This window comes from Cariama cristata, unplaced genomic scaffold (genome assembly GCF_000690535.1).
Source record: "Cariama cristata isolate BGI_N322 unplaced genomic scaffold, ASM69053v1 scaffold13363, whole genome shotgun sequence".
Classification (NCBI taxonomy): domain Eukaryota; kingdom Metazoa; phylum Chordata; class Aves; order Cariamiformes; family Cariamidae; genus Cariama; species Cariama cristata.
In genome coordinates this window covers 45663-71660 of record NW_009606769.1, presented here as the reverse complement: position 1 = coordinate 71660, position 25998 = coordinate 45663, and the positions used below count along the sequence as shown (strand labels likewise).

General features: G+C 36.3%; 1 protein-coding gene across 2 annotated transcripts in view; it reads right to left on the bottom strand.

Moving 5' to 3' along the window:
* Positions 1-1622: 1622 nt before the first annotated feature.
* ALDH1A1 (aldehyde dehydrogenase 1 family, member A1) overlaps positions 1623-25998 on the bottom strand; it is a 34987-nt gene continuing 10611 nt past the window's right edge. For both annotated transcript variants that reach the window (XM_009696490.1, XM_009696491.1), the window contains exons 3-13: positions 23557-23697; positions 19965-20094; positions 18838-18899; positions 16670-16798; positions 13724-13837; positions 11952-12054; positions 11207-11391; positions 7942-8106; positions 5942-6099; positions 4328-4402; positions 1623-2006 (exon numbers count right to left, since the gene is read on the bottom strand). In XM_009696490.1, the coding sequence (XP_009694792.1) occupies positions 1934-2006; positions 4328-4402; positions 5942-6099; positions 7942-8106; positions 11207-11391; positions 11952-12054; positions 13724-13837; positions 16670-16798; positions 18838-18899; positions 19965-20094; positions 23557-23697 (1335 nt within the window). In that variant the 3' untranslated portion in view covers positions 1623-1933. The remainder of the gene's footprint in view (positions 2007-4327; positions 4403-5941; positions 6100-7941; positions 8107-11206; positions 11392-11951; positions 12055-13723; positions 13838-16669; positions 16799-18837; positions 18900-19964; positions 20095-23556; positions 23698-25998) is intronic.

Genomic DNA, 25998 nt, shown 5'->3' with positions numbered 1-25998 from the left:
AACATATCTCAAGTGCTTTAGGCAAACACTCACATGTTGAATTCCTTGAATATAATAGATGCCAAAGGGTGTATCTCTTTATATTGGCATCTCTTGGGAACAACCTCAGTGTGTCACCAGATTAAGCTAAAGGTATACTTGGCTCTGATGCAAAAGTTGTGTGTTTCACCTTGGTTGAATGACAATATTTGCAAACAAAAAGTAAAAAATTTTTCAAAAACCAAAAAATGACTTTACAAAAAGTAAAAAATTTTGCTCTTCTCTCACTCTCTCTCATGCCTTATACACACACGGAGACACTTCTCTTACTCAAGGCTTTTAAAAAAGTAAGAACTTAAAGTCACTACTAGATGCCACATTTTGATCACATGGAGACATTTACATTGACAAAACAAGACCATTGCCAGTTTTCTTTTACCTGTAAATATGAGAAAGACTGTCAAACAAGAACTAAAATAGATTTACAGTATTGCTGAGAACAGTATTAAAATAGTCTAGGCATTGTAAAGAAGAATACATATATGCATGCAAGAATTGAGTTGATGTTTCTTCTATACCCTTCTATTTATGTCGGGTTTCCCTTTCCTTGGGTTATATTTCAAAGTCATTCTTCACTTGTGCTTGCAGTTGCATGCAGCATAGCCTGGTAGGACTGGATTTGCAGTCCTATGCTGCCAAACGACACTGTGAGGAGATGAGAACCAACTGCCTACATAGTACACGTTCAGAGTAGAGTTGCTTTCAGACTAGCCCTAGTGTGCTGAATCGTTATTAGTGGCTGGATCATACCAGACACAGGCCAAGTGTGTGTCTTCTGGTTTAGTGTAAAAGAAAAGGCACCCAATTTTCCTCCTCTGTATCACTTTTCCATGTGAACCAAAGAAGGTAAATGGCATCCTGGCTTGTATCAGAAATAGTGTGGCCAGCAAGACTAGGGATCGTCCCCCTGTACTCGGCACTGGTGAGGCTGTACTTCAAGTACTGTGTTCAGTTCCAGTTCCAAGTTATATGCAGGCATATGAGTAGAGTGAAAATGGAGCGGGTATAAATCACAAAAGAGACTGGCTTCCCTCACTTCCCTTTCTCTTCTTTCCTTTCAATATTTCTTGCTTGTTATCTGTTAAGACTTTTTTGTATACTTATCGCTATAAAGCCAAGTGCTGACTTGTTGCAAATTGTCCAGTGTTCTGTGTGCTCATAGTTTTCCATTTATAATCTGTCAAAGAATTAGGAAGTTTTTTCTCCATGTAGCCAATATAGTATACTTCTGATGACCTAAACACACGATTGAGACAGTAGTGACTCCTTAAGTATGTAAAATATGTGCTATGTAGTGCTCAGTGGCAAACCAGTGCAATAAAAATGACTAATGAAAAGTGCAATACTAGGGTTTAAAGGTGGACTTTAATATTGTCTAATATTATCCAGATTACATTTGTGTAGTATGAACAAATTCAGCAGTTTAAGAAATATATCTAGAAGAAGTCTATTATTTTTGAAAGACACAGAAAAGCATCTATCTGCTAATTACTAATAAGTGCTTTTGTTAAGGCCACAAAGAAAAGAAAATGCAAAGAGAGCTTGCCATCTAGCATTTAGAAGAACACACAAATTCAAACTGTACCTGTAGAACATATTGGAAAAGGAACATTTTCATAGCACTACAGAGGTGTTCCATGGAAAATAACAAATAGTTATTTCAGGACGTGAATTTCAAAATTGGTTAGCTGTGTACCAGACCTTAAGGTTTCCCTTTCTCAGTTAGTCACATTAAAAATTTCCTACATTATTTATATTGTTAATGTAAGCAAGTACCTCTTGTACAATCAGAAAGCAAAAGGTTAGTGAATAATTTGGGATATATGACTTTTCAGAATTCAGATAACCTTTTCAGATTCATTTGAAGATGCTGAATTCTGCACCTCAATCAGCATTATGAGTTCTTCTGTGGGATTTTGATTGTGACAGTCTTAACTTCTGTGTATTCATGAAGGCCATATTCACCCCTAGAGAAAAGAGAATGAAGAGCAATATTTAGGCTAATGCTTTTTACATGAGTCATGTCCTGGATGGGATTTTTGGTGGTGCTGTGCAATTGGCCAGATGTATAATAAGAATACTGGATGTATTTGGAAGAAATTTGTGCAGCTAGACTGCTACTGGAAGCCTTTTGAAAAACTACAACAACTGTGTCCCAAGAAAAATAGGAGAGAGAGGGCAATTTAACTTTTGTGCAAAAGAATGGTGTTTAATCAATTTAGTGCATTTCTAAACTGGGTTTCTGCGCAGCAAATCAGGCACATGTTAGGTCTTCACAAACATGCCCAACAAGTTATCTGCAAAAGTCTTCCTCTGATGTCAAGAGTTTTTTCTACAGTCAAAGAATAGACATTTCGTCTCAACTAAATGGAGGACATAATTATTCCACTATGAAATCTCTCAGACAGTGAAAACCACTTATATCTTACTGATATGTTATTAGCATGATTCCACCTTTACATTTCACATGATGAGACGAAGCTTGCTTGTGTGCCTAGATGTTTGACATCTGATGCAGTCAAACTATTTAGACACAACTGATTGTTTTATAGAACAAGGGTTTGCTTCAGTATAATGTTAGCCAGTTCTCACTGCCGTGTTAATAGATACTTATGTATGCGAAACAGAAATCTGTGCTCAGGACTTTTGTCCTGTGGGAAAACGTTTACTGATTCTCTTAATTTTTGAAGAGGCATTCTGTTAGTACATGACATTCAGTAGTTTAATTCATAGTCCAAGAATTATACAGGGAATTTTATTCTGGGATTCAAGGAAGTCAATGGCTTGGCACACTGACTTCCTGGTTATTTCAGTCTACTTGTTTCACATCTATTTCCGCCCCTCATAAACTTGTTTGCCACATGTTTACAAAAACTTTTTCCATGGCAGACATCTGTCTGGCTAATTCCTTCCTTGCCCTTTAGCAGGAATATTTTTATTGGTCCACTAATTGTGATTTTGAACCAAGCATTAGGAAAAATTTCATTTGCACAAAAGCTTAACTCCTTCAAAATGCACTGTTATAGAGAATATTAATCTTTGTGATACTCTATTATTGTTTTTCTGTTATTTCCAGTAAATAAATCCCCAAAATATTTCTGAAAGAGGCTGTAATTCAGAATTTATCACCTCCCAATTTTTGGCACCCAGCAAATGCATAACAGTCCTTAATAGTAATGTCCTAAATTACTGGTTTTTTTCATTTTGACATTTTGTAAAGCCCTCAGCATTGGCATAACTCTGTTTCCTTTGAAGTCAGTGATAGCTTTGCAATCAGGAGCAGGATGAGTCCAGTGATAAGCAAGCATGAAAACCCTAGCCTTTATCCCTTAACAAAAATTATGAAAAAAGAAAAAAATCAGCTCTGAAGTACTTTGCCTGTACAAACGTATTTTAATTACTTCTATTATTCATCAAAAGTGCCATACATTTGGCTTAATAGAAGGAAAGCTTACATGTTTTGATTTTTATTCATTGCTTTAAAAATAATTTGTTGTTCCCAGATACATGGCATTTTTAACAAAGGACTGCTTGTGATTTACATTCCAAAAAAAAACTGAGAAGACATAATTCTACTTGACTTAGTGAATATGTATGATATCAAACTTTTCATGATGTAACACATTACATGATTCTCTTGCTAATATGAAGATCAGGATGAATACAGATAAGACAAGACATAATTCAAATTAAAACTGGACTAAACCTTAGAAGTTTGAAAGAATTTGATTAGCTTATAATATCTGTATACTACTCCATTTCTAGTTTGGGAAAAGAACAAAGGTCCAAAGACTATAGAGGACTGTTTTTCTCATAATTTAGACCAAGCTGGAACATATTGTAAAAACATTGTTGTCACTAGCCTTTTTAACTGAAAACCCTTGTTTATATCAAGGATTTTGAAATCTCTTGTGTTTTCCAAAACCTAGCATTTAAAGGGGATTCCAGAAACTACACACACACATGTATCTTCATGCAAATTACGCTTTCTATATGTATACAAAAACTGTAGACCATAAACACAATGATCAGTTTTGCATATCAGTAGACCGCAAGCTACTAAAAATGGTCATTTTTAAGAAGTGTGTATCTAAGTAATTTTCTTACTTGTTTTATAGAGGAATTCTATGCTTGACATTGCCTCTGACAACAAGAAGCCTCTAAAGACTATGTAGACTGATTTGACAAAATGTCAAACTGGGGATCCTAGTTATGAATGTTTAAAGTTGAATTTTGGGATTGTTTTGCAGTTCCTGTGAAACTATATTTTTTTAAAGTATTTACTTACATTTCTCTTCCATTTCCTGACATCTTAAATCCTCCAAAAGGACACTGAGCAGAGGCTGCACTATAACAATTAACCCTGGAAGAACAGGAAAATTACTTTTGACAGTGTGAAACAACTTTTTTCACTTCTGAAAAATCAATGCTTTTCTGTTGACTGTAAAAAACCTATGGTGATATTCACAAACTATATCTGAGTAATACACTTGCAAAAATATGTGTACTTCAAGATTCAGAGAAACAAAATATTACCAGAAACTACTCTTATGATCAGGGTTCTAACACTCATCAAAGGTCTTCAAGCAGAGTGACAGTCATATCTTTCTCTGATAGTTGTGATATTTACTTGTGCAAAGTAAATATTAGTCACAGTTAGGTCTTCTGCAGGTACACTTCCAACAGATAAATTCGAATCACTTCAGTATATGTTTAGGAAGTTCTGTTTGGTTCTACTCAGTGTTAAATCGTATTCTGTGTTGTGGTTAAGAATAAAAATACAATAATGAGTAAGAAAGGAATTTCACAGGGGAATTTGTAGTATGAAGAGTTTTGACAGAATATGCATCCTGTTCCCTGGCTGAGAAGGTATTTTTGTCTTTCAACATTGTCAAATCAGAAGTCTCTATTTTCATATCTTATAATTTCTCCTGCTGCCAGTCTACTGGTTTCAACAAAAGAGGTTCTGCCTGTAGTTAAGGATTCCTAGACAGACCAAAAATCACATAAGAATAAAAATCAAAGATTCCACTTTTGTTTTAAACTTTCTTCTATTTAAAGCAGAAACTTAACTTATTTTTAGAAAGCATATGTTTTTAGGTTACAGGACCTGATCCTGAATTTTTGCTGGTTGCAAGTTCTTTCAGATAAAATGTAAATTGGACACAGGTTTTGCATTCAAGTAAAATTGATTGTTCTCTTTCTGATGCATTGATATAACTTTTCTGCTGCCTTGATATAACTGTAGGGCAATACAAGTCTCTGACAGCGTTAGTCATTGAACTCAGTCTGCTATTCCTCCAAACTTTCACTCTTGCATCTCCCATCCTTTGCCTATCCAGCTTCATGGATGTTGCCTCTTTCTTTTCTGCTGCCGGAAATAGTCATCCTTGTACCTGTAGCAGTTGTCCCTCACTTGGGTTTCCCTCCTTTTTTCAACCACATTTTATCAATCTTTTCCATCACAGGTGTGGATGTTCTGCCCAGGTTAATGGCCACAGAACTTCAGATAATTTATTTCTTTACACAGTCCAGAAAATGATCTCCACAAATTAAGTGTGTATTGGAATATCCCCAGATCCTGAATGGAAAGTGGCACTCTTACTGTATTTCCTTTTGTCACCTTTCCTTTTTACCAAGTCAATTTCCTTTTTCAGACTGAGTTTCCAGGACAATTGTGTGAACACTTACAAGAAGTATTTATTTAATAGCATGCTAAGTATGGAAAGGTGAGGGGAAGAGAGATGTGGGAGGATAGCATTCATCTACCTCTTTAAAGATGACAGGGAATTGAAATATAAAAGTAAAAAGTAGAGCACCCAAAGAAGTGTTAGAATGTCCTACATTTATTGCCATTGGCACCTGCAGTTCTGAAGGGAGAATTAAAAAAGCCATTACTTACCATACTGTTCCAGCCTGAAGAGCAGCTGCAAATGTCAATGCTTTATCAATGTCTTTGGTAAAAACTGCTGCTGCTAAGCCATAGGTGGTATTATTTGCCCTCTTGATAACTTCATCTACAGTTTTAAACTTCATGATTTGTTGAACAGGTCCAAATATCTGTTTCAAACACATGTAACGCATGAAGTGGACTAGAATATCTTAGTATTGTAAATAATTTCTATTTTTAGAATTTATTTCTGTCAGATGGACTTATTCCTGAATTCATTCAGTCAAGAGTGTACATCTCAGAACAGAGTTCTAAAAAGGATTATGAATTCACATAAAGATAAGATTTATGTAGTATGGAGCAAATCAAGATAGTCTCTTGTAGAATGATTAATAAAACAATAAAACAATAAATAAATAATGAAAACAAATAAATAAAGATGAGAAGACACCCTCCATAAAGGTAGTTAGCATGGAGTCACAGTGTGTTACATTTCTATACTGCTTACAATGGACTGGTATTTTCTTGGTAAGCTCCAGTTTCAGAGTTGGGAAAGATATTAAACTTTTCCTTCCCCTAAACTTTCTATTAGACTTCTATCTCTGCAGGTAGCTCACAACTGGGCACGTACGCCAAGTGAAACAATTAATTCTGCTTTCCATATGGATGTTATGTGAGATAACAGTCCCTCAGGCTTGGTTTTCTCACTACCACCGCTCTGAGTTTTCAGCCAAAGGTGCCCATGCCCACCACAGAGTGCAAGGCTGTGTAGGGCAGGGAGGGCATTACCACACCTAATTACTTCCAGTCCCATAGATCATGAGCTTTCGTGATTTTCCTGGAAATTGTTTGGTGCTAGTTCTTAACTAGAGTTGCAGTTACATAGATCAGAAGAGCATTGAATGTTCCCCCACTGTTCAGAACCTGGATATTCCTTAAATACACTCAAAATAGTGTCAGAGAAGCAGTTCTTGTACTGCTGACCCAAAGGAAACTAAAAGATCAGTGAAGAAACATACTTTTGTACAGTTTCCTATCTGGCTTCCAAACTGGCAGAAACAATCCAAATTATTTCTCATACAGTTCTCTCCACTTTTACAGCTCTCTCCCCATCACAATTAACTCTTGCTGAATGTACTATGTATGTTCAGCAGACTTCAGCAGCAGTATAGCTGGCTATATAAAGACCTAGGTTTGTAACAATTTTGAAGGAGCTTTCTAGTATGAAGAAGTATAACGAACATCAACTGCAGCACAACTGCAGCAGTTATTAGTCAAGACAAATGTAAAAAAAGAGAGAAGAGGTCATGACTGGACTCTGAGGCTGTGTTTACAGAACTGTTTTTCTCAACAGCATAACAGCTCTGCACTCCTAACCTTCTTCCATTCCTTACAGATGATCACTGATGCTCTGGCACTGCCACCTTAATTGGGTCAGTAAAATCTTCTTCTGTGGTGTGTAGATACATGTGCAAACTGATCTAGATTAAATCAGCCTGCTGACGCAAACCTCTGCTTTTCTGTAATTGCCACCAACAAAATGCCTATGGAAGCACAACCTAATTGTTTTCTTTTATTGCAAAATAGCTGCTTAACACATATTGTGTTCAAACCCCAACTTAAGTGGTTCCTTAAGCAGCACAAAGAGTTTACAAGCTGTGCCTTCAAGGTTTCCTTCTCTGTTACAGGTTACCATGACTCTGATACGTGAGAAATGGGCAGTGTGGGGTGATGATGTAAACAATCCGAACCTCAGAATTTCTTATCTACTGTCAGCTTAAGCTGGACCCTTTATTGGCAAACCAGTGTCATGCTCCTCTCCCTCACCTCCACTCAGTTGGTAAAATGGGCATCAGAAACCAAGAAAAGCATTTTAAACACCATCAGGATGGAATGACAGATTTACCGAAAGCATTTTTATGTAGCTATTTGACCTTCTGAGTGGATATTTTGTACAGACACTTAAACAGACTATCTCCAGTTAGAGTACAGACTGCCAAGGATTTATTTACCTCTTCTTTGGCGATGCGCATATCATCTGTAACATTAGAAAAAACGGTGGGCTGGATGAAGTAACCTTTGTCTCCCCATGGACCTCCTCCACATTCCAGTTTGGCTCCTTCTTTTTTCCCACTCTCAATTAGCTCGAGGATTTTGTGAAATTGTTCCTTATCTATCTAAATGAAAAGATATTACAGGGATGAAAAGAACATACACTGATAACAGTTGTTCTTCTGATTCATTAACTAAAACCTAAAAATGTTTCAGCTTTGTTCAGTTGCGTGTGTTGAAGTAGAACAGCTGGAGAGCTCTGCAAACATTCTTGTCACTAACTTCTCAAAACTTTGCAGGCTTTTCTCAAATAGACCAATAATCAGAAATTCTGACATAGGAGAATCAACTGTAGAGGGACTAATAACCTGATTTTCTTTAGTACAAAAAGAAAAAAACCCTACAAATTAAATGTGTTTTACACTTCTCCCAGTACTCTTGCCAACTGCAAATAGTTCATCAAAACAAAAATGACTGAGCTTGATTCTGCAAAGATAACAGAGAGCTTGATCTAACCAGCAAGACTCTTCACTGCTTCACTAGGTCTGGTAGATTGGCCATACTGTTTTCCTGAACTATTAAAGGAAGTTAAAAAGCAACAAAAAAAATAACTGAAATTTCGTGCTGGTTTTGGTTCATTCTGATTTATTAGTGCAATAAAGACACATTTGTGGTTTGAGAAACAGAGATGGCAGGTTGTTTACGGTATGAAGCCAATCTCTGCCCCTCCACTCACCCAAGCCGGCCAACAAATTGAACATAAGCCAAGTATATTGCAGTTTGGCTCTATAGTATAGCAAAATGCATAGTCTTTGCCTGGAAAAGGAGTTTATGGTGGCAGTACAATAGCAGCTTTCTCTAACCCTTTGCAGTTTTCAGTGACAAAGTGGATAAAAGGAAATAGTATAAATGGAATCTGGAAACAGATCGTATATCATTTCATGTCCTCGTCTCTCTAAATCATCCAATCACCACTTCAGGCCTGAAGGGAAATTGTGCACAAGATAACATTTATGTCAAGAAAAACTTAGTGATAAAGCTTGTTTGGTAGTGACCTCTAACACCCTCTTTTTTTTTCAATTGGTTCCATTTTCATGATTCTTTCCTTCATTCTTTCAGAGTTCAACCCTTCAAGCACTGGCTCATGAAGATATCGAAATTACTTCCAAGGGGACTCTTGCACAGAAGGTTCTTCTCTGTGATCATACTCATCAGTCAGCAGAGTAGGGGAGTATCTTATGCTCTTATTCACTCAATAAAAAGGTTGCATTTCAGTTTAAGCAACAGATTTGACCATGATCATAGAACGCAACAATATTTTCAAAGGTTCCCGTGAATCCTGGATGTGTATTAGATTAAATAGCTATTCAGCTAAAGCTGTGATAAAAGCTTATGTTTATAAGGATATGAATTTATAAGGATATTTATAAGGAGGTGATTTTTAGTTCACTGTACTCCCTTTGTCATTTTGCTTTCAGACAGTTGCCTTACTACATACTGAAGACACAAAATTTCTGGTACCCTGCTGGTCAAATAATTCTTGTGCATAAACATCTTGAAGAGAAGATGAGATTTAGATGATACAGCTCATGTTGCTGTCCATCGTTCCTTTGTTACTGTTATCATAATTATTTTTCTTAATAATGTGTAAATTAGCATATATATGATTTTTTGAATTCCAGTAGGGCCTTTGGCTCTTCTTTGGTGCCCACTGTGCAAAGCATTATCCAAACTTGCTGCCTGAGGGAGGTGCTGCCCCAGAGGGCCTGTGAACTGGAGGACAAATATAGCTTCCAAGAAGACTCTGTGACAAGAAAGCACAGTGAATATGCCTGGTATAGGCTGTAATTTTTTGTTTCTAGAAAGAACTAGACAAAGTACAACAAGAAATGTGAAGACAAAGAGAGATATTTAACATAATTACCACAAAAGAATTGCACCTAAACCGCATGGTTACAATTTTCTGTTAAATGGGATCATACCAGTTCTAAAAGGAGAACCTGTGAAAAAGTTAAGATTTCTGTTAAAGCTTGCTAAGAAGAAAAAGAGATCAAGAAAAGCAAATGATAAGACTGGAATAGAAAGCAATCTTCATGCTCTTTCAAATGTTTTCAGTAATGCTTTTTTTCACATGTTTAATCTTCCTTTTTTTTTTTTTTTACTTTCATCTCTCATTTAAATTGTTAGCATGAATTTCAAACTCAGTAAAGCCATAAAAACATGAGAGTGAATTCCTGTTAGTTTTGTAATAACTGTACTCCAGACACCTGGATTTTACTTGTTTCAATCTTCCCTTCCTCTGGCATTTAAATTTATTCAGCTGAACATAATAGCTTGTTAGCAAGACACATTGCAGGATATCAAAATAGCATCCTTACTGTTTTTAAATTCTCCAAAGCTTGTGTGGCTTGGAATGCAGTTCTCCAATTTGCTTGGTGTCTTTGCATAAAATGACTGAAATAACTAATGAAGGACACATTGCACTATCTAACATGTGGGAGTTACTTTGTCTCCAGATTTTGCTTTGTCTCTAATACAGTTCCTTTATTCTGTGACAGTCGAATATGTGCATAATAGCTCTGCCAAGAAAGTATGTATCCTGTAGTACAAGCTGATGTAGGAATAAGACTCTAGAGGAAAACTAATGTAAGAATGCTCTAATGTTATCCACTGAATCCACAGCATTGTGATAGCTATGTTTTTTAATTTTGCATTTAACATTCATTTAATAGGGAAGCTGTTGACACAGGCTTTTAATATAAGCAGGAAAAAGTATAAAATGATGCATTTTAATTGTGTAATATTCTAAAACTGAGAGCAACATAATGAAACACTAGCACCTTGAAAAAAGAGAAGAGACACTATTAAATTTCATTTCCTCAAGCTACTTACTTACAGTGGCACTATTGGAATGTAATGTTAGCAATCTCTGACATGGGTGATCATACTTGTGCTTTTACAGGTGTTGCATTGGAGCTTTCTGAAAATATTTCAGTTCTATATAATTGTTCCCATTCCATAACAAAAAAAAAAAACTAGAAAAGAGAAAGAAACCTCACCCTTAGACCTATGATAGTGGCACAACAAACCATCACTCCTGGTCCTCCAGGCTTAACTACTAGACAACTGTACTTAGCCTTGAAACTAATGCAACAATAGGTTTAGAAGTACATTAAACTGTGATGTCGTGTCACAATTATATTGGAAACACATAACATTACTTACTTGAGGGCCTTGCTGTACATCAGGCAACAGAGGATTCCCAAGAGTATACCTCTTTGCTCGTTCAATGCTCCGGCGAACAAACTCATCATAAATAGGCTCTTCCACAAAAATTCTAGATCCTGCTACACAACACTGTCCCTGGTGGTAGAACAGACCAATATGTGCAAATTCCACAGCAGTGTCCACTGCAAAGAAACGCAGAGTTCATCAGAACATAAACTTGAATGTTCATGTCATAAACACTTTACAAACCTTTGTTACTCCATCTCATTTGACTTTTTAGCACTTTTAATTTTTATGGTCCTTTAAAACACAGGTATTCATCCATTTACTTACATCCAAAACTACTCTCACCAAGAGCAGCACAGTACACTTAGACAAACATAGGTTCAGGTGTTCTATATGTAATGTAGATTTCAACATTTTTTGCCCTATCAGCAGTACCAAGAGAATTATTCAGTTAGAAAGTTAATAAACTTGTATAAGATCCATTTTGCTGCTTTTAGTTGTGCATTCATGTTGCGTTAGGATGATGTTTTATTGCAGTAAGGGTGGACAGATTGTCAGAGGCTCATATCCATTCAGGACCCACCAATTTTTGGTAGCAATCTAGCTTAAAATTATGGTGTGATCAGAAAACATTAAAAATTGCTGTTTCATTAAACAGGTATAAATAATTTACTGACAAAGAAAGAACATGGGACTTGCAAAAGTAACAGTTTTATATAATGAAAATTTTACTAACAGTCTGCGTCCGCAAATATAATGTTAGGACTTTTTCCTCCAAGTTCCAATGTAACTCTCTTCAGATTGCTCTTCCCTGCTGCTTCTTTAATCAATTTGCCAACCTAAAAGGCAGGGAGAGGACAGCTTAATCTCAAAAAACTTGTTATGACCTCAATAACATTTCTCTGAGTTCCTCAAAAATAAAAATCAGTTCACAGTTGTCTACTATTCCAGTAATCGTAGAAATGAAAAATAAAAAAAAAGAAAAAAATCGAAAGGAGGAGTCAGGATGCAGATACCTTGCAATCTACAGACCAGGAATAGTTTCCAGAAGAATTTCCCCCTGGACACACATGTTAACTGCCAAAGATGTCTAGTGTTTTTTTGGTTACCGCCACTATACTTACTTGTATCTGTAACCTAAAGTAGGCACCAATTTCTTCTCTGCCAGTTGTTTCCATTAGGTTGAATTTCCTCTGTTTTATACATGGGAAAGCCCTTTGATGCACAAAGTTTATGAGAGAAAAAGTAGATATCTATGCTGCCTGCATGGCCAACTCTTTCTTATTCCAGTTTCTCCCTTAGAGGAAAGCAGAGGAAATGGACACTGCAAGGCAGAACCCCTATCCTGCTTCTTTCCATTGATGGCATAATTAAAGGAATGACTTAATATGAATTGTCCTGGAAAAAATGTGAAGGGAAGACATACTTGTAGTCCTTGTGGCTAACTGATCATGTGTAGTAACCATCAGATAGCTTCTTTGCTCTGCCAGCCTTCCTGCCTTCATTTCTCACTGCTAAATTACACTGTCAGAAGAAGAGGACTGTCACCAAAGTCTATGAATACACCCTCTGGTTCACTTGCCTTTGGGGGGACACAGGACACTGCGAATTGTAGTTGTTACTGTCCATTTGGAACATGTGTGGGAAGTTTCTCAGCTGTCGGGGTTTTGGGTTGTTTTCTTTTCCTGTTACTTTAGAGCTAGAGGTTTCTAAGAGTAAACATAGCTCTTGCACTCAATGTGCACTGATTCTTGACATGAGGCAATGTTATTTATCTTCAGAGTGTACATTCAAGAAGTTAAGAGACCAATTGGTAGCTCTACCATGTAGCATGCATACAGAGAGATAAGATAGTGGACTGTGTTAACAATATAGTTATATATTGCCTGCACTGAGAAATCTTCAATCATATTACTCACAGTTCTTCAGAGTGAAGGTTAGGGAAAATTAACAGTGACTTTCTTTTCAACTATTAAACTGATACATACGCGAATGCATGATTTCTAAGGCCACCCAGATGATCATCAGTATTATTCAAATACCAAAAAGCCATCATCTCACCTAACTGTTTGTAGAACCAGGAATGAGATTTCTAAAGTACCTTCCTACCATCCTGTTGCTATTACAATTAAACAGAATGGAGCACTGCCTGCTTCACTTTTTTCATTTTTAAAAATAATAAGTCTTTAAAAAGGAAACAAACAGAAAGTTATGAAAATGTTTTGTTTTTAAAGGACAAGACTGGAAATAGCCTTGGTATACTAGAACCTATTTTATCTCGTGGAGTGCCTTTGTTTGAAGGGCTTTCCTGTAATACAAACATTGTTTAAATATGTTTAAAGTTAATAATAACCAACAAATCATTAAACAGACTTTGTTTAACAAGCTAGCAGCCAAAAGAACGAAAAAGGTTAAAATAGTTACATAGAACAAGTTAGACATTAAATCATTACTGGGAATCAGAGGGGCACATTTCCTGCTTGTATTTTCTTGCATTCACTATAGTACCTCTGTAGAGCCTGTGAAAGCTACTTTATCTACATCCATGTGGTGAGAAATTGCTGCTCCAGCGGTGGGTCCAAAGCCTGGCACAATGTTCACAACTCCAGGTGGAAATCCTGCCTGAATTGGAAGAGAGAACCCTTTACATTTGGGGAAGGACAATGACTAGAAGAACGTGTCTCATATAGTCTTACTTCCCTTTTCAGTTCTCCAGCCAGGTTTTATCAGCCACGCAATTATTCTCAGCCCTAGAGCCCCAAATGTGTTTATTCTCATGTGATTTACACCCTTTTTCCCCCATCTGTCTCTTAGGCTATTGAACTTGCTCTTTTATAAAAAAGAGAACATTTTATTTCAGTTCTTTTTCAGTGTCATTGCCAAGGAATATTTGTTTTTTCTTTTCTCCCCCAGTCAGATGTGTAAAGAAAAAGATGTTTAATTTCATGTCTGCTTCATTAAAGCCATTTGAATAATTCTGTGTGTTTGCTGACTTCTGCTCATTATCCCTCACGTTAGATGGAATTTAATTACTGATCAGCTGACTTACACTGAAATTCTGTTAAGAAAAATGATGGAAATAGTACTTCAAACTCCACGTCTTTGCTTCTTTCTCTGGACATGGGTTGAAAATAGAGGGTGGGCAACCTGAGACTTTACAGTACAGAAGAGGCAGATCAGCTACGAAGCATGAAAAGCTGGCTACCTGAGACATGCACAGTATCAGTATATTGCAAATTTTCTATTTAAAGAAGCTTTTACTGTGGACCAAATCAAAACTGTTGTTTCCCACCAGTTTCGTACTTGTTATCTTCCATTCATAGGCAAAGTAAGTTATTTTCTTCCAACAGCTTGTCAGGCAAACTCCTATGGATGTGTGTGGCTGGATTTCCTATCAGTTTATGAAGCATCTATGAGATCTCAATGGCACTTGCAGAGAAAGCATAGAATTAAAAGACGAAAAAGATGCATCACCTGTATTATCACTTAAGTAAGCCTCTTTTTAGTATTAAAGAAGACTTTGGAATTATATGCAAATGTTCCATTTTCATTTGGAAAATGGTGAATTTCAGGTGGTGAGTTACAGCTCCTAAATCTCATGTCCTGTGTTACAGACACCAGAAAATTACTCTTGTTCAAGCAGATTTGGTTCCTTACAGGTTCATGCTCAGATACATTCTATTAATGCTTTTTATGCTCATTTAATATTCCAGATTAACATTTACCCCGGAACTAATGAGACAATGAGGTTCCTTCCATTTGCTCAGCATTGTGTTTCATAATTAATTTGTAGAGAAAAGTAAGAATAATATTTTTTATGGGACTAATTCACATTGTCTCACTTTGGGCATTTAATTTCCATGTCTGAATTATAAGGTATTTTCTACATATCAACAAAGGAGCCTTGTGAGGACTATTAAGAAGGATAGTGAGGATTACCAATAGTGACTATATTTTTTTTTTTAATGTGGACACTTGAGAAGTAGAAAATTAAATTAGATCTTCAGATCGTTTCACAAGTCTAAAGCGGCTGCTAAAGTGACCACTGAGGTTTTGATCACTGTCAGGGATTTGGCCTTCAACTTTATTTGGGTAATCTGGATGTAAATTAAAACTCAGCTAGACTTGGGTGAATAAATCTTGAAGGACTTGATAAGATAAATATTTGTCTTTTTTTAAAGCTCCACAATATCTACCAGATAATACAGCAAAGACATCTAACAATTATATACTTAAGCTTCTCATCCAGTTGAACATTGAAAGAATAGGTAAAATGAGAATCATCTTGCCTTTTACTAAAAGAGCTCTAGCATTTTATCAGTCATTACCACATTACCACTCTGTAACTGTTGTAAGTGTGCATGAAAATGGACCACTGATCACAGTCCCACTTATGAGCTTTCCTTTCGGGAAATCAGAATATCAGAACAGATATTTCATTAGACTCAGGTCAGAACAAGTTACTTTCCCTGTAAAGTAGCATTTTTCAGAGAAATATACTTTCTGATACTTATTGTTAAAAATTAATAGAGAAGGTATTTTGGAATTTTTTTTTTTTTAAAGCAATTCCTCCTCCCCGATATTATCTAATAGCATTTACTATGTGATGCAATAACAGCAGGACTTGGTTCCTTCCTGATAGTCATTTAGTTTCTGTGAAATATTAACACATAACTGGTCAGTATGCTCTGCTGAATCATTGTTTTGAAGCAGAGTAATAAAATGTGCCGAGTCATTTCCATTAACACTCTGCAAGGTTACTGCGCTGGTGATTATTGACATCTGTGCCAACTCTTCAAACATGTTTGATTACATTTGTTGATTTTATTGGGATAGCTAAGCTATTTAACTGTTCTTCTTTGGGTGTTTGCTGGGCTGGGCACAATAGTCAACATAACCTTGGAGACACTGGAGAAACTGTCACAGTCCTTGTACCAAGTGTATTCTCCTAGTTTCTGTGTGAAGGGAGTTCACAAGTTTGTTACCAGTTCAATTTTACAGCTCCCTGTTAATAATAAACCCAGCTGTATGAAAAGTTTTTTCAGTTAAAAAATAATAATAATTAGCTATAAGAACAGGTCCTTTTCTGTGATAACTATGCTAATAAAGTCACTGCCACCCACCTCTAAGTACTCTGCTCTTGACTCCTTGTTTGCTTTTGACTTTGAAATGTACTGTGCTTTTGTAATACAAATACGTTTGCCAAGGAATGGAGTTTACTGAATTGCTATTGTGGGTTTTTTGGTTTGTGTGGACTAGGCTGAAAGATATGCATGCTTTTGCCCTGGATTTGCTTAACTGGTTTACAATAAGGTAAGTTCCATAGTACAAGGCTAGACATGCAATGAGAAGTACTTGCGGAGGACAGCCTGGCTTATATTACCTCTGTGGCATTTCAGCTGCAGTATACACTTACATTTCTGAGAAGGGCAAAAAACTCTGTTGATGACTTACCTCTTTAATTAAGGATCCCATGTAAAGGGCAGTCAATGGAGTTTGTTCTGCTGGTTTGACAACTACTGTGTTTCCACAACAAAGGGCAGGGGCGATCTTCCAGATGAACATAACCAATGGGAAGTTCCACTGAAAGACAGATGAGAAGGTGTATCCTATTTCTAATACATCGCCAGAATGCCTTTGCTTTTTCTATGATAATAGAGCAAATTGTCAACCGGGTCATTGAACTCTTTGTTGAACTCTTTTCAGAATTAAGATATTTTGAAAAAGCGACCGGCAAGCCATGTTATACAAAGACCAGTGATTTTGGTGTATGTGAGTCCAGGAGATCCAAGGTTTTAGTTAAAATCTCAAGAGACAATAAACATACCCCTCTAACAAAGCCTTACAGAAAGTTGCTGGATTAGAGGTGAAATTGGGAGTTTTGTTATCTTAAATGATCACATCCGTCATCAATTCAGTTTTCTAAGGGAGACAAGGTAATAACATGTAACACTGCCCCTCTTCTCTTCCCTGGAGGTTTCACTGGCAGCTCTCTATTGTGGTCAGTCCAGCCAGACTGTCGAGCACCTGACTCCTTTGGACTCTCTATTCAGCAGTACGAGGGACAATATGGCTGGGGGAAAAATGGGTTGCCCCTTTGAGAATATTTGTAGGAGTTTTGGAAGCATTGATCCCATGAGCCTCTCTACGAAAGATGCAGAATGCCTTACTTTTATGAAAGTAGGGAAAAAAGCAGTTAACAGTTTTCTATTATGTAAGAAAGGCTTGGAGAAGTATACATGCAGCTGTTCTTTATCTCTCTCCTTATCTCATTTCAGTCTCACCCCACCCACAAAACCAACAGGAACACAAATAACACAAAGTAAGGGATTATAGGGTTTTCTGGATCTTCATCATTAAAGTGGAACTGTGTGAGTGGAAGAGAAATGGAAATTATGAGCCAGCAAAAGTGTTTTGCAGTGTTCATGTGGTCCTGAAAGTTCTTGGTTTATGTAAAAACCTCCAACTTGGTGGCTTCACATTTCAATGGAGAGAAAATAAAGATATACTCAGAAGTCCCTGAACATTTGATAAGGGAAGCCAGTGTATGTACCAACTGCTTATGCTTTCGGGATGCAATTTTATTTAGAAGTGGCCACATCTAGTGTTTCTAGGTCTTTAGCATATCTTGACTCTGAGTGCTTTACTTGAAATATCTTGTGCCTGACCTACAGGAAAATCTAAATCAGCAGATTCTCAAGCTCTCCTAGAGTCTGGATCCAAATGTGTTCCAGTGATGTTCTCTAAATCAATGCGGTGGTCTAAAGAGATAGCAAATCTGCAAGCTCAACTGAGAGACATCTGGAACATGTGTGGGACCCACATGTCTGAGTAAACCTGACAGACAAGCTGGCTATTTCAGAATCTGGTAAGCAGTTAAGCAGGTCAGATCAGGCTGCTCACACCTACCATGTGCAAAGAGGTGAGTGGATTAGGACTGTCTAGTGCATTTTCACAGCAACTCACTGAAGCTGTGTAGAGTTGACAAATAAATATAAAAGTTGAGTTCCTCAGTGTTTTGAATGTTCAGACTCAGGCAGGTTTTTAAATCTTCACTTAAAATAAGTGACTTCAAAACTGGGAATTTAGACACTCCGAACAGGAGTGGGGAACATTGGGAACATATGACTCAGTATCACTGTGCTTATTGGACACATTCTTTCTGTTGTTACTTGTACCATCAACATGGTGAATGAGTCTTTGTTATAAATAAATAAAGATCCAGCTATCTGGATACTGTACAGAGCAGAACAAATATTTTAGGTGCTAAAGAGCTTAATGCTTATAGGCTGTAAATATTACCCTCTCCTACTTGTTCATTTCTAATTCTTTCAGTTCCAACAAAACACAATTCTGTCTTTCAAACTGATCCCTGAGTCAATCTTTTGGGATTTATTTTTCCTCCATATACAGGAAGGAGAGAGAAAAAGCTGGACAAGACTGACTCATCAAAAGCTCCATGCAGCAGAATTTGATGAGTACTCAGAATGATCTCTATCTTTCAGAACCTGAAAGTTTTTGATTGGTAATATTTCAAAAATGCACTTGCATAGACAAAATTTCAAAAACATTTCCATTTGTAACAGGAACATTTGTGTTTTACATAAATAGCTGTGACTTACAGGAATAATTTGGCCACACACCCCAATAGGCTCGTGTCTTGTAAATGTAAAAAAGTTTCCATCTAGGGGAAGAAGAAATAAATTAGACTTTCAGACAAGGCACTTGCAAGAAACAGTTAAATCAGAAAGAAGACAAAGTTGGATATCAAACTTTACTGGATACAATTTTACTTATAAATGATATTTTCAAAATCTTAGCTATGCAAAAAAAAAAACCCTGAAGTACATCTGGATTCAATACCTACTTTCTTCATAGCTCCAAGGTTTGATTCTGCCAATCTGACTGACTTTTTACAGTGATAACTCTCCTTCTCAGTATGGTATGCACAGCACACCAATGAGCATTCCTCATTTCTTTTTTCTCTTATCACCTTTTTTTTGTAAAGTGCCCTTTTAAAGGTTACTTTCAATCCTAGGTACATATCAGACATTTTTTAATATTAGATCTTAGCTTAAATCAAATCCATTAAGTATAAAATTCTCTTTGATTCAAATAAACATGTGTTCCATTAAGCCTAGTATAGAGATCTATGTGAGGCAAAAAAGTTGGAAGTATTTATCACTCTAGTTTTCCTTAATTCCTTCTTTATTACCATTCTTTTCTTTGTCCTTCTGAGAGAAGGCAGCTAGAAACAATGTTTTGATAAAGCTGCTTAATGGGAGAGGGAACATAATGAAATTTCAGCAAAATAAAGAAATGTTTCCTCATTCCTGTCTCGTAGTACTCTTCCTAATACATTATCCAATAACTGAAACAAGTGTTACTGTCTGTGCTAATCTTAGCTTTAATAAGCAAATACCTGGTTTTCCCTGCAGTCCACTGCATAAACTACACATTGCTATGCAAAAGTAACCTACCAGACTTCTTAGATGTACATACAGGCTAAAATCTTTTGGTCAATAAACAATACTTATTAGTGGTGTATAGAACAAGAAATAGATGTGAATACTGCACTAAATATTTAAAATGAGCACTATGATAAATCTCAAGTAACCTGTATTAAGAACTATCTAAAATATTTTCCATTCAAACGTTTTTTGTGTTGCACAGCTTTTAGAAAAAAGGCAATTTTTTACAGATCACATTGGCTTCAGTTCTGTACTTTTGTTATCTCAAAACTACTCACCCACTGGAACAGTACGCCCATGGATTTTATCAGCCCAACCTGCACAGTAGTGTAACGTTTTGATACAGGCACTTAAATCCATTAGGTAGGCATTGGAAAAGAGTTTCCCACCATTAATGGCTTCCATTGTCTGCAGATAACAGCAATTACAAAGTTAATATCAAATATTGATAATGGTTCTCATGCTTGTACTTTGTAATTTAGCTTTTGGTTGTTCAGTTCACAGATTTTCAGCTTTAGTACAAATACTTATATTCATTCCCCTCAAAAGGATACTTAATATTTGAAAAACTCAAGGTAGCAATTTACAAATAAGAAATTTTCACAATGGTTTATTTCCAGTGAGCTATGCAAATAACATGGTCATGGCATATTTGTAATAGTGAGGTGTTCTGAACAAACAGTGACATTTCTTCCACCTGAATCAGTTACACTGTTCTAGTTTATATGAAATATTCTAGAAGTGTAGATGAAAAGATCATCTAGGAGTCTGTGCAAATGACTGATGCAAGTAAAATGAGTGGTCTCCCTCAGTCTGTTTGCACTGACACGCAGGGTAAGCAGTAGTTTCCTGGAAACTGTCATGTTAACTTAGGATCCTGTGCTGTTTAATTATTAAAGAACATCTTTCTAGGTGCTTAACAAATGCAATTAGCAGCTTATATGAGCAAGAAGACTCAAAGCATGGAATAAAATGCCCTAAAAATACCTTGAGTGTTTGATGTGCAAAGGAAACATCTGAGCCATCAAGAACTCTTAATGGAGAAAAATTCGCTATGAAAAATAAATATTTATACAGAAGAAACTCTCTTTTATTGAGTAACTACTGACTGAGTTAACTAAATGTTCTTATTTGAAGCTAGGCCTGAATCTCCATACGATGGATCTCCATGCCAGGCAGGTATAAACCTTTGCAATAATAATCAGCAAATACTCATTCAACATATATAACTTTTTATCTGACCAATTCTGTTCCACTTACAGTGCTGTAATGATCCCACAGAGACACCAGCACTAAATAGAGTTGATTTCCAGCCAAATCTAGGGAGTGTGGTTTGGATTAATGCCATTTCAATATCCCCAATTGTTGGGACATCTATTTAAAGACCATGTGCATTTTTTAAACAGTGTCAATATCTTCTTGACGCTGCTGGAACTCTTTTCTCAAGTTTTCCAGCACGGAGACACTGGGGACCTTCACCTTTGTCACCAATCCTGTTAGGATATGTAGTAGGAAAACCCCAAACTATAGTTTCAAGATTTAGTCAGATCTTAGAAATATTATTTTCTTTTCTAAATTTGTTATTTTGTATGTCCAAGATTCTTTAGCCTTTCAGGCTGAGTCCACAGACTGATCCTGCAAGTACAATGTTTCATCAACAACTCCTCTGTGAAGTCCACAGTTTTAGTTAACTGAACACACTGCAGGTATCATACTTGGGAAGAGAACAGAGCAAACAGAGAAGCCAGCAACACTAGATGGCTTTCAGCAACAAGGAATGGATTAAACAAGATATGGCCCTGCCATTCCAGGCAGTATATCTGGCAGTGTTTTGTTCTGTTTGGATGTGGGAGAAAATTCTTCCCTGGCATCAAAGTTATGAACTCTATAGCTTTAAACATCACAACAGACTGAAACCTAAGAAACAAAATGCTCAGTGGCTCTTTCAGTACCCTGCTTTGACCTATTCTTCCAGTAGTCTACCCATAGGGCTGCTGAGCCTCTGGAGCTTCAGGAGGGGCATCTTATTATTTGAATAACTGAAATGGAATAATTTTGATCCTGGCCAGATGCATGAGCACAGGAAAATGCCTTTGCAATGAGCTTTGGGGATCTATTTTGACTTCTAGTGTTTACAAGGCTATTTGCTATTCTATAGTACTAGTTCTGCAGTGAGGATAAGCTGCGAGAGGAGAAAATCTCTCTCATTTTGACGAAGTCTGAAAAGCCCTTCATTCAAACACAGCTTATCTAACAGAGAAAAGTAGTCAATAATGTGAATAAGGTGTAGGAAATAAAAACAAAGACAGTAAAACAGAAATTTGAGAGGGGCCCCAGAGGAAAGCAATACTTTCATATTATAAACATGGCAAGTGGAAATAAAACCTAACTTAATGTTTCAGTTTTTCTGTGGAAAAAGATTTCTACTCCAGCCTCTTTGCATGTGTAATGCCTTAGGTTGTACAACAAAGAAGCAAATGCCAGCTTATCTGGTATTTAACTGAAAAGGGGGCATACTTTTCCTATTTAAAATGTAACTCTTAAAATTTTGTCTCTCTCCACTCCAGTAAATCTACTGTTGTTAACGACACAAGTTTCAGTCACACAAGGTTTCTCCTGAGAAATCTCCATCAAGGTGAAAAGATTCATTCAGAGAAATAACCTTGTTGAAGAAAAGTGTAAATTTGACAGTTGCAGAATTTGGAGTTCAAGGAAATAACTCAGTTCCTTTGAATCTTCATTTTTGTTTTAAAAACCTCTTTGGGATACATGCAAGTGTCTTCCCATACTACAACCGTAAGGACAGTAGAATAGGCAATAGATTCTTTGCAGGTTTTACATAATTTGAAGGTTTAAATTTTATGAATTTATCAATGGTGTGGTTTGTAGCTAATAGCTAAATACTTCAAACTGTAGTTAGATCAATCTGAGTGATGATCCTGAATGTTGTATACTCCTCCAGCTCTCTTAAATTTTGGACACATTTGGTAGAAGACCAGGATCCATCTTCAGGATGGTGCAAAAATTTATCCTGCCTAAATGTTAATTCTAGAAGGTGCTTGAAATAGCAAAGAGATCATCTTAATGATAGCAACATGTGTGGGATTTAAAACAAGAAGTGGGGGGCGGAGAGGTGGGGGGTGGTGAGGTGAGGTACTCCACTTTATCAAATTGGTGGTGCTTTTCTCTTTTCAATGTTCTTTCTTGCCTTAGTGCACAATCAGTAGGTGGTGGTGCTACAATTTATGTGTCTCCTGTTAAGAGTGGTAAAATGGCCGATACACAGTAGTTGGTAAAGACAGGACATCAGTCCCCACCTGCCATGTTCTTCCTACTAATAAGATTCATTGCTGCCTTTAGTTCTGGGTAAGGTGTTTCACTTACTTCCAGTTGCAAGCTGGAGTTAATGAAGGACCAGTGACAACAAAATACACAGTCATGAAATTCAAAGTTTCCCCTAGTTCTGACTTGTACCATCTATAAGATAAGATCATCTATCTGAGCCAGGCTATGAATTTAGGCCTTGATTCAGGTGTTGGTTTAGACATGTGTTAAGCACATGGTCTATATTAGTGTGTCCTTAAGAAACAACAATTTAAATTGCATCGATTGTAGGCAGCTTAAGTATCATCTTAAAGGTAATCAAGTACTCAAGTACTTTGTGGATGTGGGGTCTTAACAGACCAGAGTGCCAGCCAGCTTAATGAGGTCCATTTGCAATATGGATGGAAAACAAATATTGAGACAGCCTGACTTTCCAAGGATTTAGCATGTCATGCTTGCTTATATCTGTCTTTAAAAATCAGGATAAGTCTTTTCTCCTAGTCTTTTTGTTCACATATTATACTTTTGTTCACATATTGTACTCACGGCTAAAATCAGACGATCTCTTTCAACTAAGTCAGCCAGTTTACTCAAGAGCCTTCCTCGCTCTGAAGCATCCATTGTACGCCAGGGTGATCCAAGCTCAAAAGCTTTTCTAGCTGCTTTAACAGCCTTGTCTACATCTGCCTGTGGGGAAAACAGAGAAATTTTTACAATCAATAGTTGATTCTGTCATTAGTCTTGTTGGTTGTTAAATGTACAAGGTGTTTTGCCAGATAAATGAGAGACACTAACCCCAATCTAATTAGAATCAGTACAGTAATTTTAAATACATGGGTTATTTTCTTTCAAACACTTCTGATCTCATTTCAGCAGTGTGAAGTTGTATGAGAAACAGATGGGTTCTCAAAGCTTCTAAAATAAAAACATATTAAGGAACTCTATTTTTAATATTTAGATTTTCAGTCCCTCTGCATTCTAGTGTCTGTAATTGGAGATACACCCACCAGTTACGCTACTGAAGAAATTTAATCTCTTTTATGTACAGAGAGATGCCCAAATCTGCAAATTAAATATTCTAGTACTCAAGGTGTGATGAAGACTAGACTAAAAAAATCTGTTCCTTAGAATGTTTCATAAAATGAATACAAATTTATTATTGAGGAAGACAAATCAACACATTCATTTTTGAAAATTTTAAGGAACTTTTGTTTTTAAAATAATTTTAACAATTGACTAGTTCACCAGGTTTAAAATGCTAAGTCTAAATATTCTGAAGTCTAAGCATTGTCTTTGCATTAAGCAAGCTAATTTGTCAGTCCATTAACATTTTTATAGCACAATTTATTATTTATCATTTGGTTTTCTATAGCAGGAAAATCTACAATGAAGTATATGAAACTCTCTTCTGTGAAAGTGTGTTCTAGGATACACAAAACCAATTAAAACTCTCTTAGGAAAAAGCTTTCAGTACTTGGAATTCTTCTATATTTCACAATCCTTGTAAAAGTTTTCCCAGGAAGACAATGACATGAAAACGAGGTTTATTTTAGGTTTTTTGTTAGAAATTTAAAACAAATTTCAAGAAAACAAAGGAGGACTCTATTCATGGCATATTTCCCTGAGCAATTTACGTGCATTGTTTGAAGGATTTCTTTCAAACTTTTCTTTGTACTGTCGATTGCTAGAGTATCCTCTGAGCAAATCATTATCAAGGTTGACTAAGTCAGCAAAGTTGACTAAGTCAACACCAAAGTCAATTGTTTGAAACGTGATCAAGTTCTTGAATCTTTAAACAATGTTGGTAGCCAACAACTACTTTTTAGAAGCAGGAATTGGAGTGGGTAAGTGGCTTGGAAAGTCCAGCACAGACCTGTTAGGCAGGAGGCCCACAAAACTTCCTCAAGTTCTTTCCAGAAAGTTTCAGAAAAGATAGGAAGGTTCTCTACAAATAGCACAGTCATTATTATAGTGTAACACTGACTAGTCATCTACATCAGGTAGCTGAAACCTACCAGACTGAAAAGAATTGCTTTTCTTCAGAATCTGTAAGAATGTTGTCAAATATCTCATCACTTATCTAAGACCCAGAAAACTGCATTCAATTAACATTTAATTATTTCTATTTTTTCCTTGTCTCTTTCTATCATAGATATTCTACAGCTTTTCAACATGGCTTGAGGAGTATGCCTTGACTTTTACTGGAAAAGAACAAGGGGAAACCATAAGTCGTACTTGTGTGAATGATGTAAGTTGAAACTAACTACAGCACCATGTGTTCTTTCTACTACAAGTGTAGATAGAATTAAAACCAAGAAAAAGTATATAAAGCTAATATAAGGCTGTGAATGAAAAGTAAGAAAAAAAATTTTCTTCTACTGTATGAAATTTAATTTGGGTACTTAAATCTACACCATGAGTATAAAGACAGATAGCTTCTTTCTAGTTTAGACTTTTACAGAATTACATTTGCTTTACATCCCACTGACCATTTGTTGAGCTGCTTTATTATTACTAGGGGCCTTTAGGATTATCAAATGTAGTTTGAAAGAGCCATCAAACTGAAATGAAAACACTTCCCACCCACACATGTGTCTGTGCTTTGTAATCTCCACTTGTTATTTTTAAATACCACTGCAAGGCAGTGTACAGCCTTTTGTCAACCCTATTGTACATACAAATTAAATTCCTAAAATCTCTTGGCTCATTATCTAAAGACTAGGCTCTAGAATATTAGGTTCACAATGACTGTGTAATTTACTAGATTTGAGCATTTCACTTGGCAATTTAGTTAATAGCAGTTGTCATTACACATTAGTTTGCAAAATTATTGGAGAGAAAACAAATCTGTGTGTCGAACAGTATCATCTCTTTATTTAGTGAGTTGTTAGATTGCTTGTAAGGAATGAAAACTACAAATATTCTGAATGCTAAGTAAGTGAACAGTTGCAGGTCATCGGTAATTTAATTTGAGGATAATCAAATATC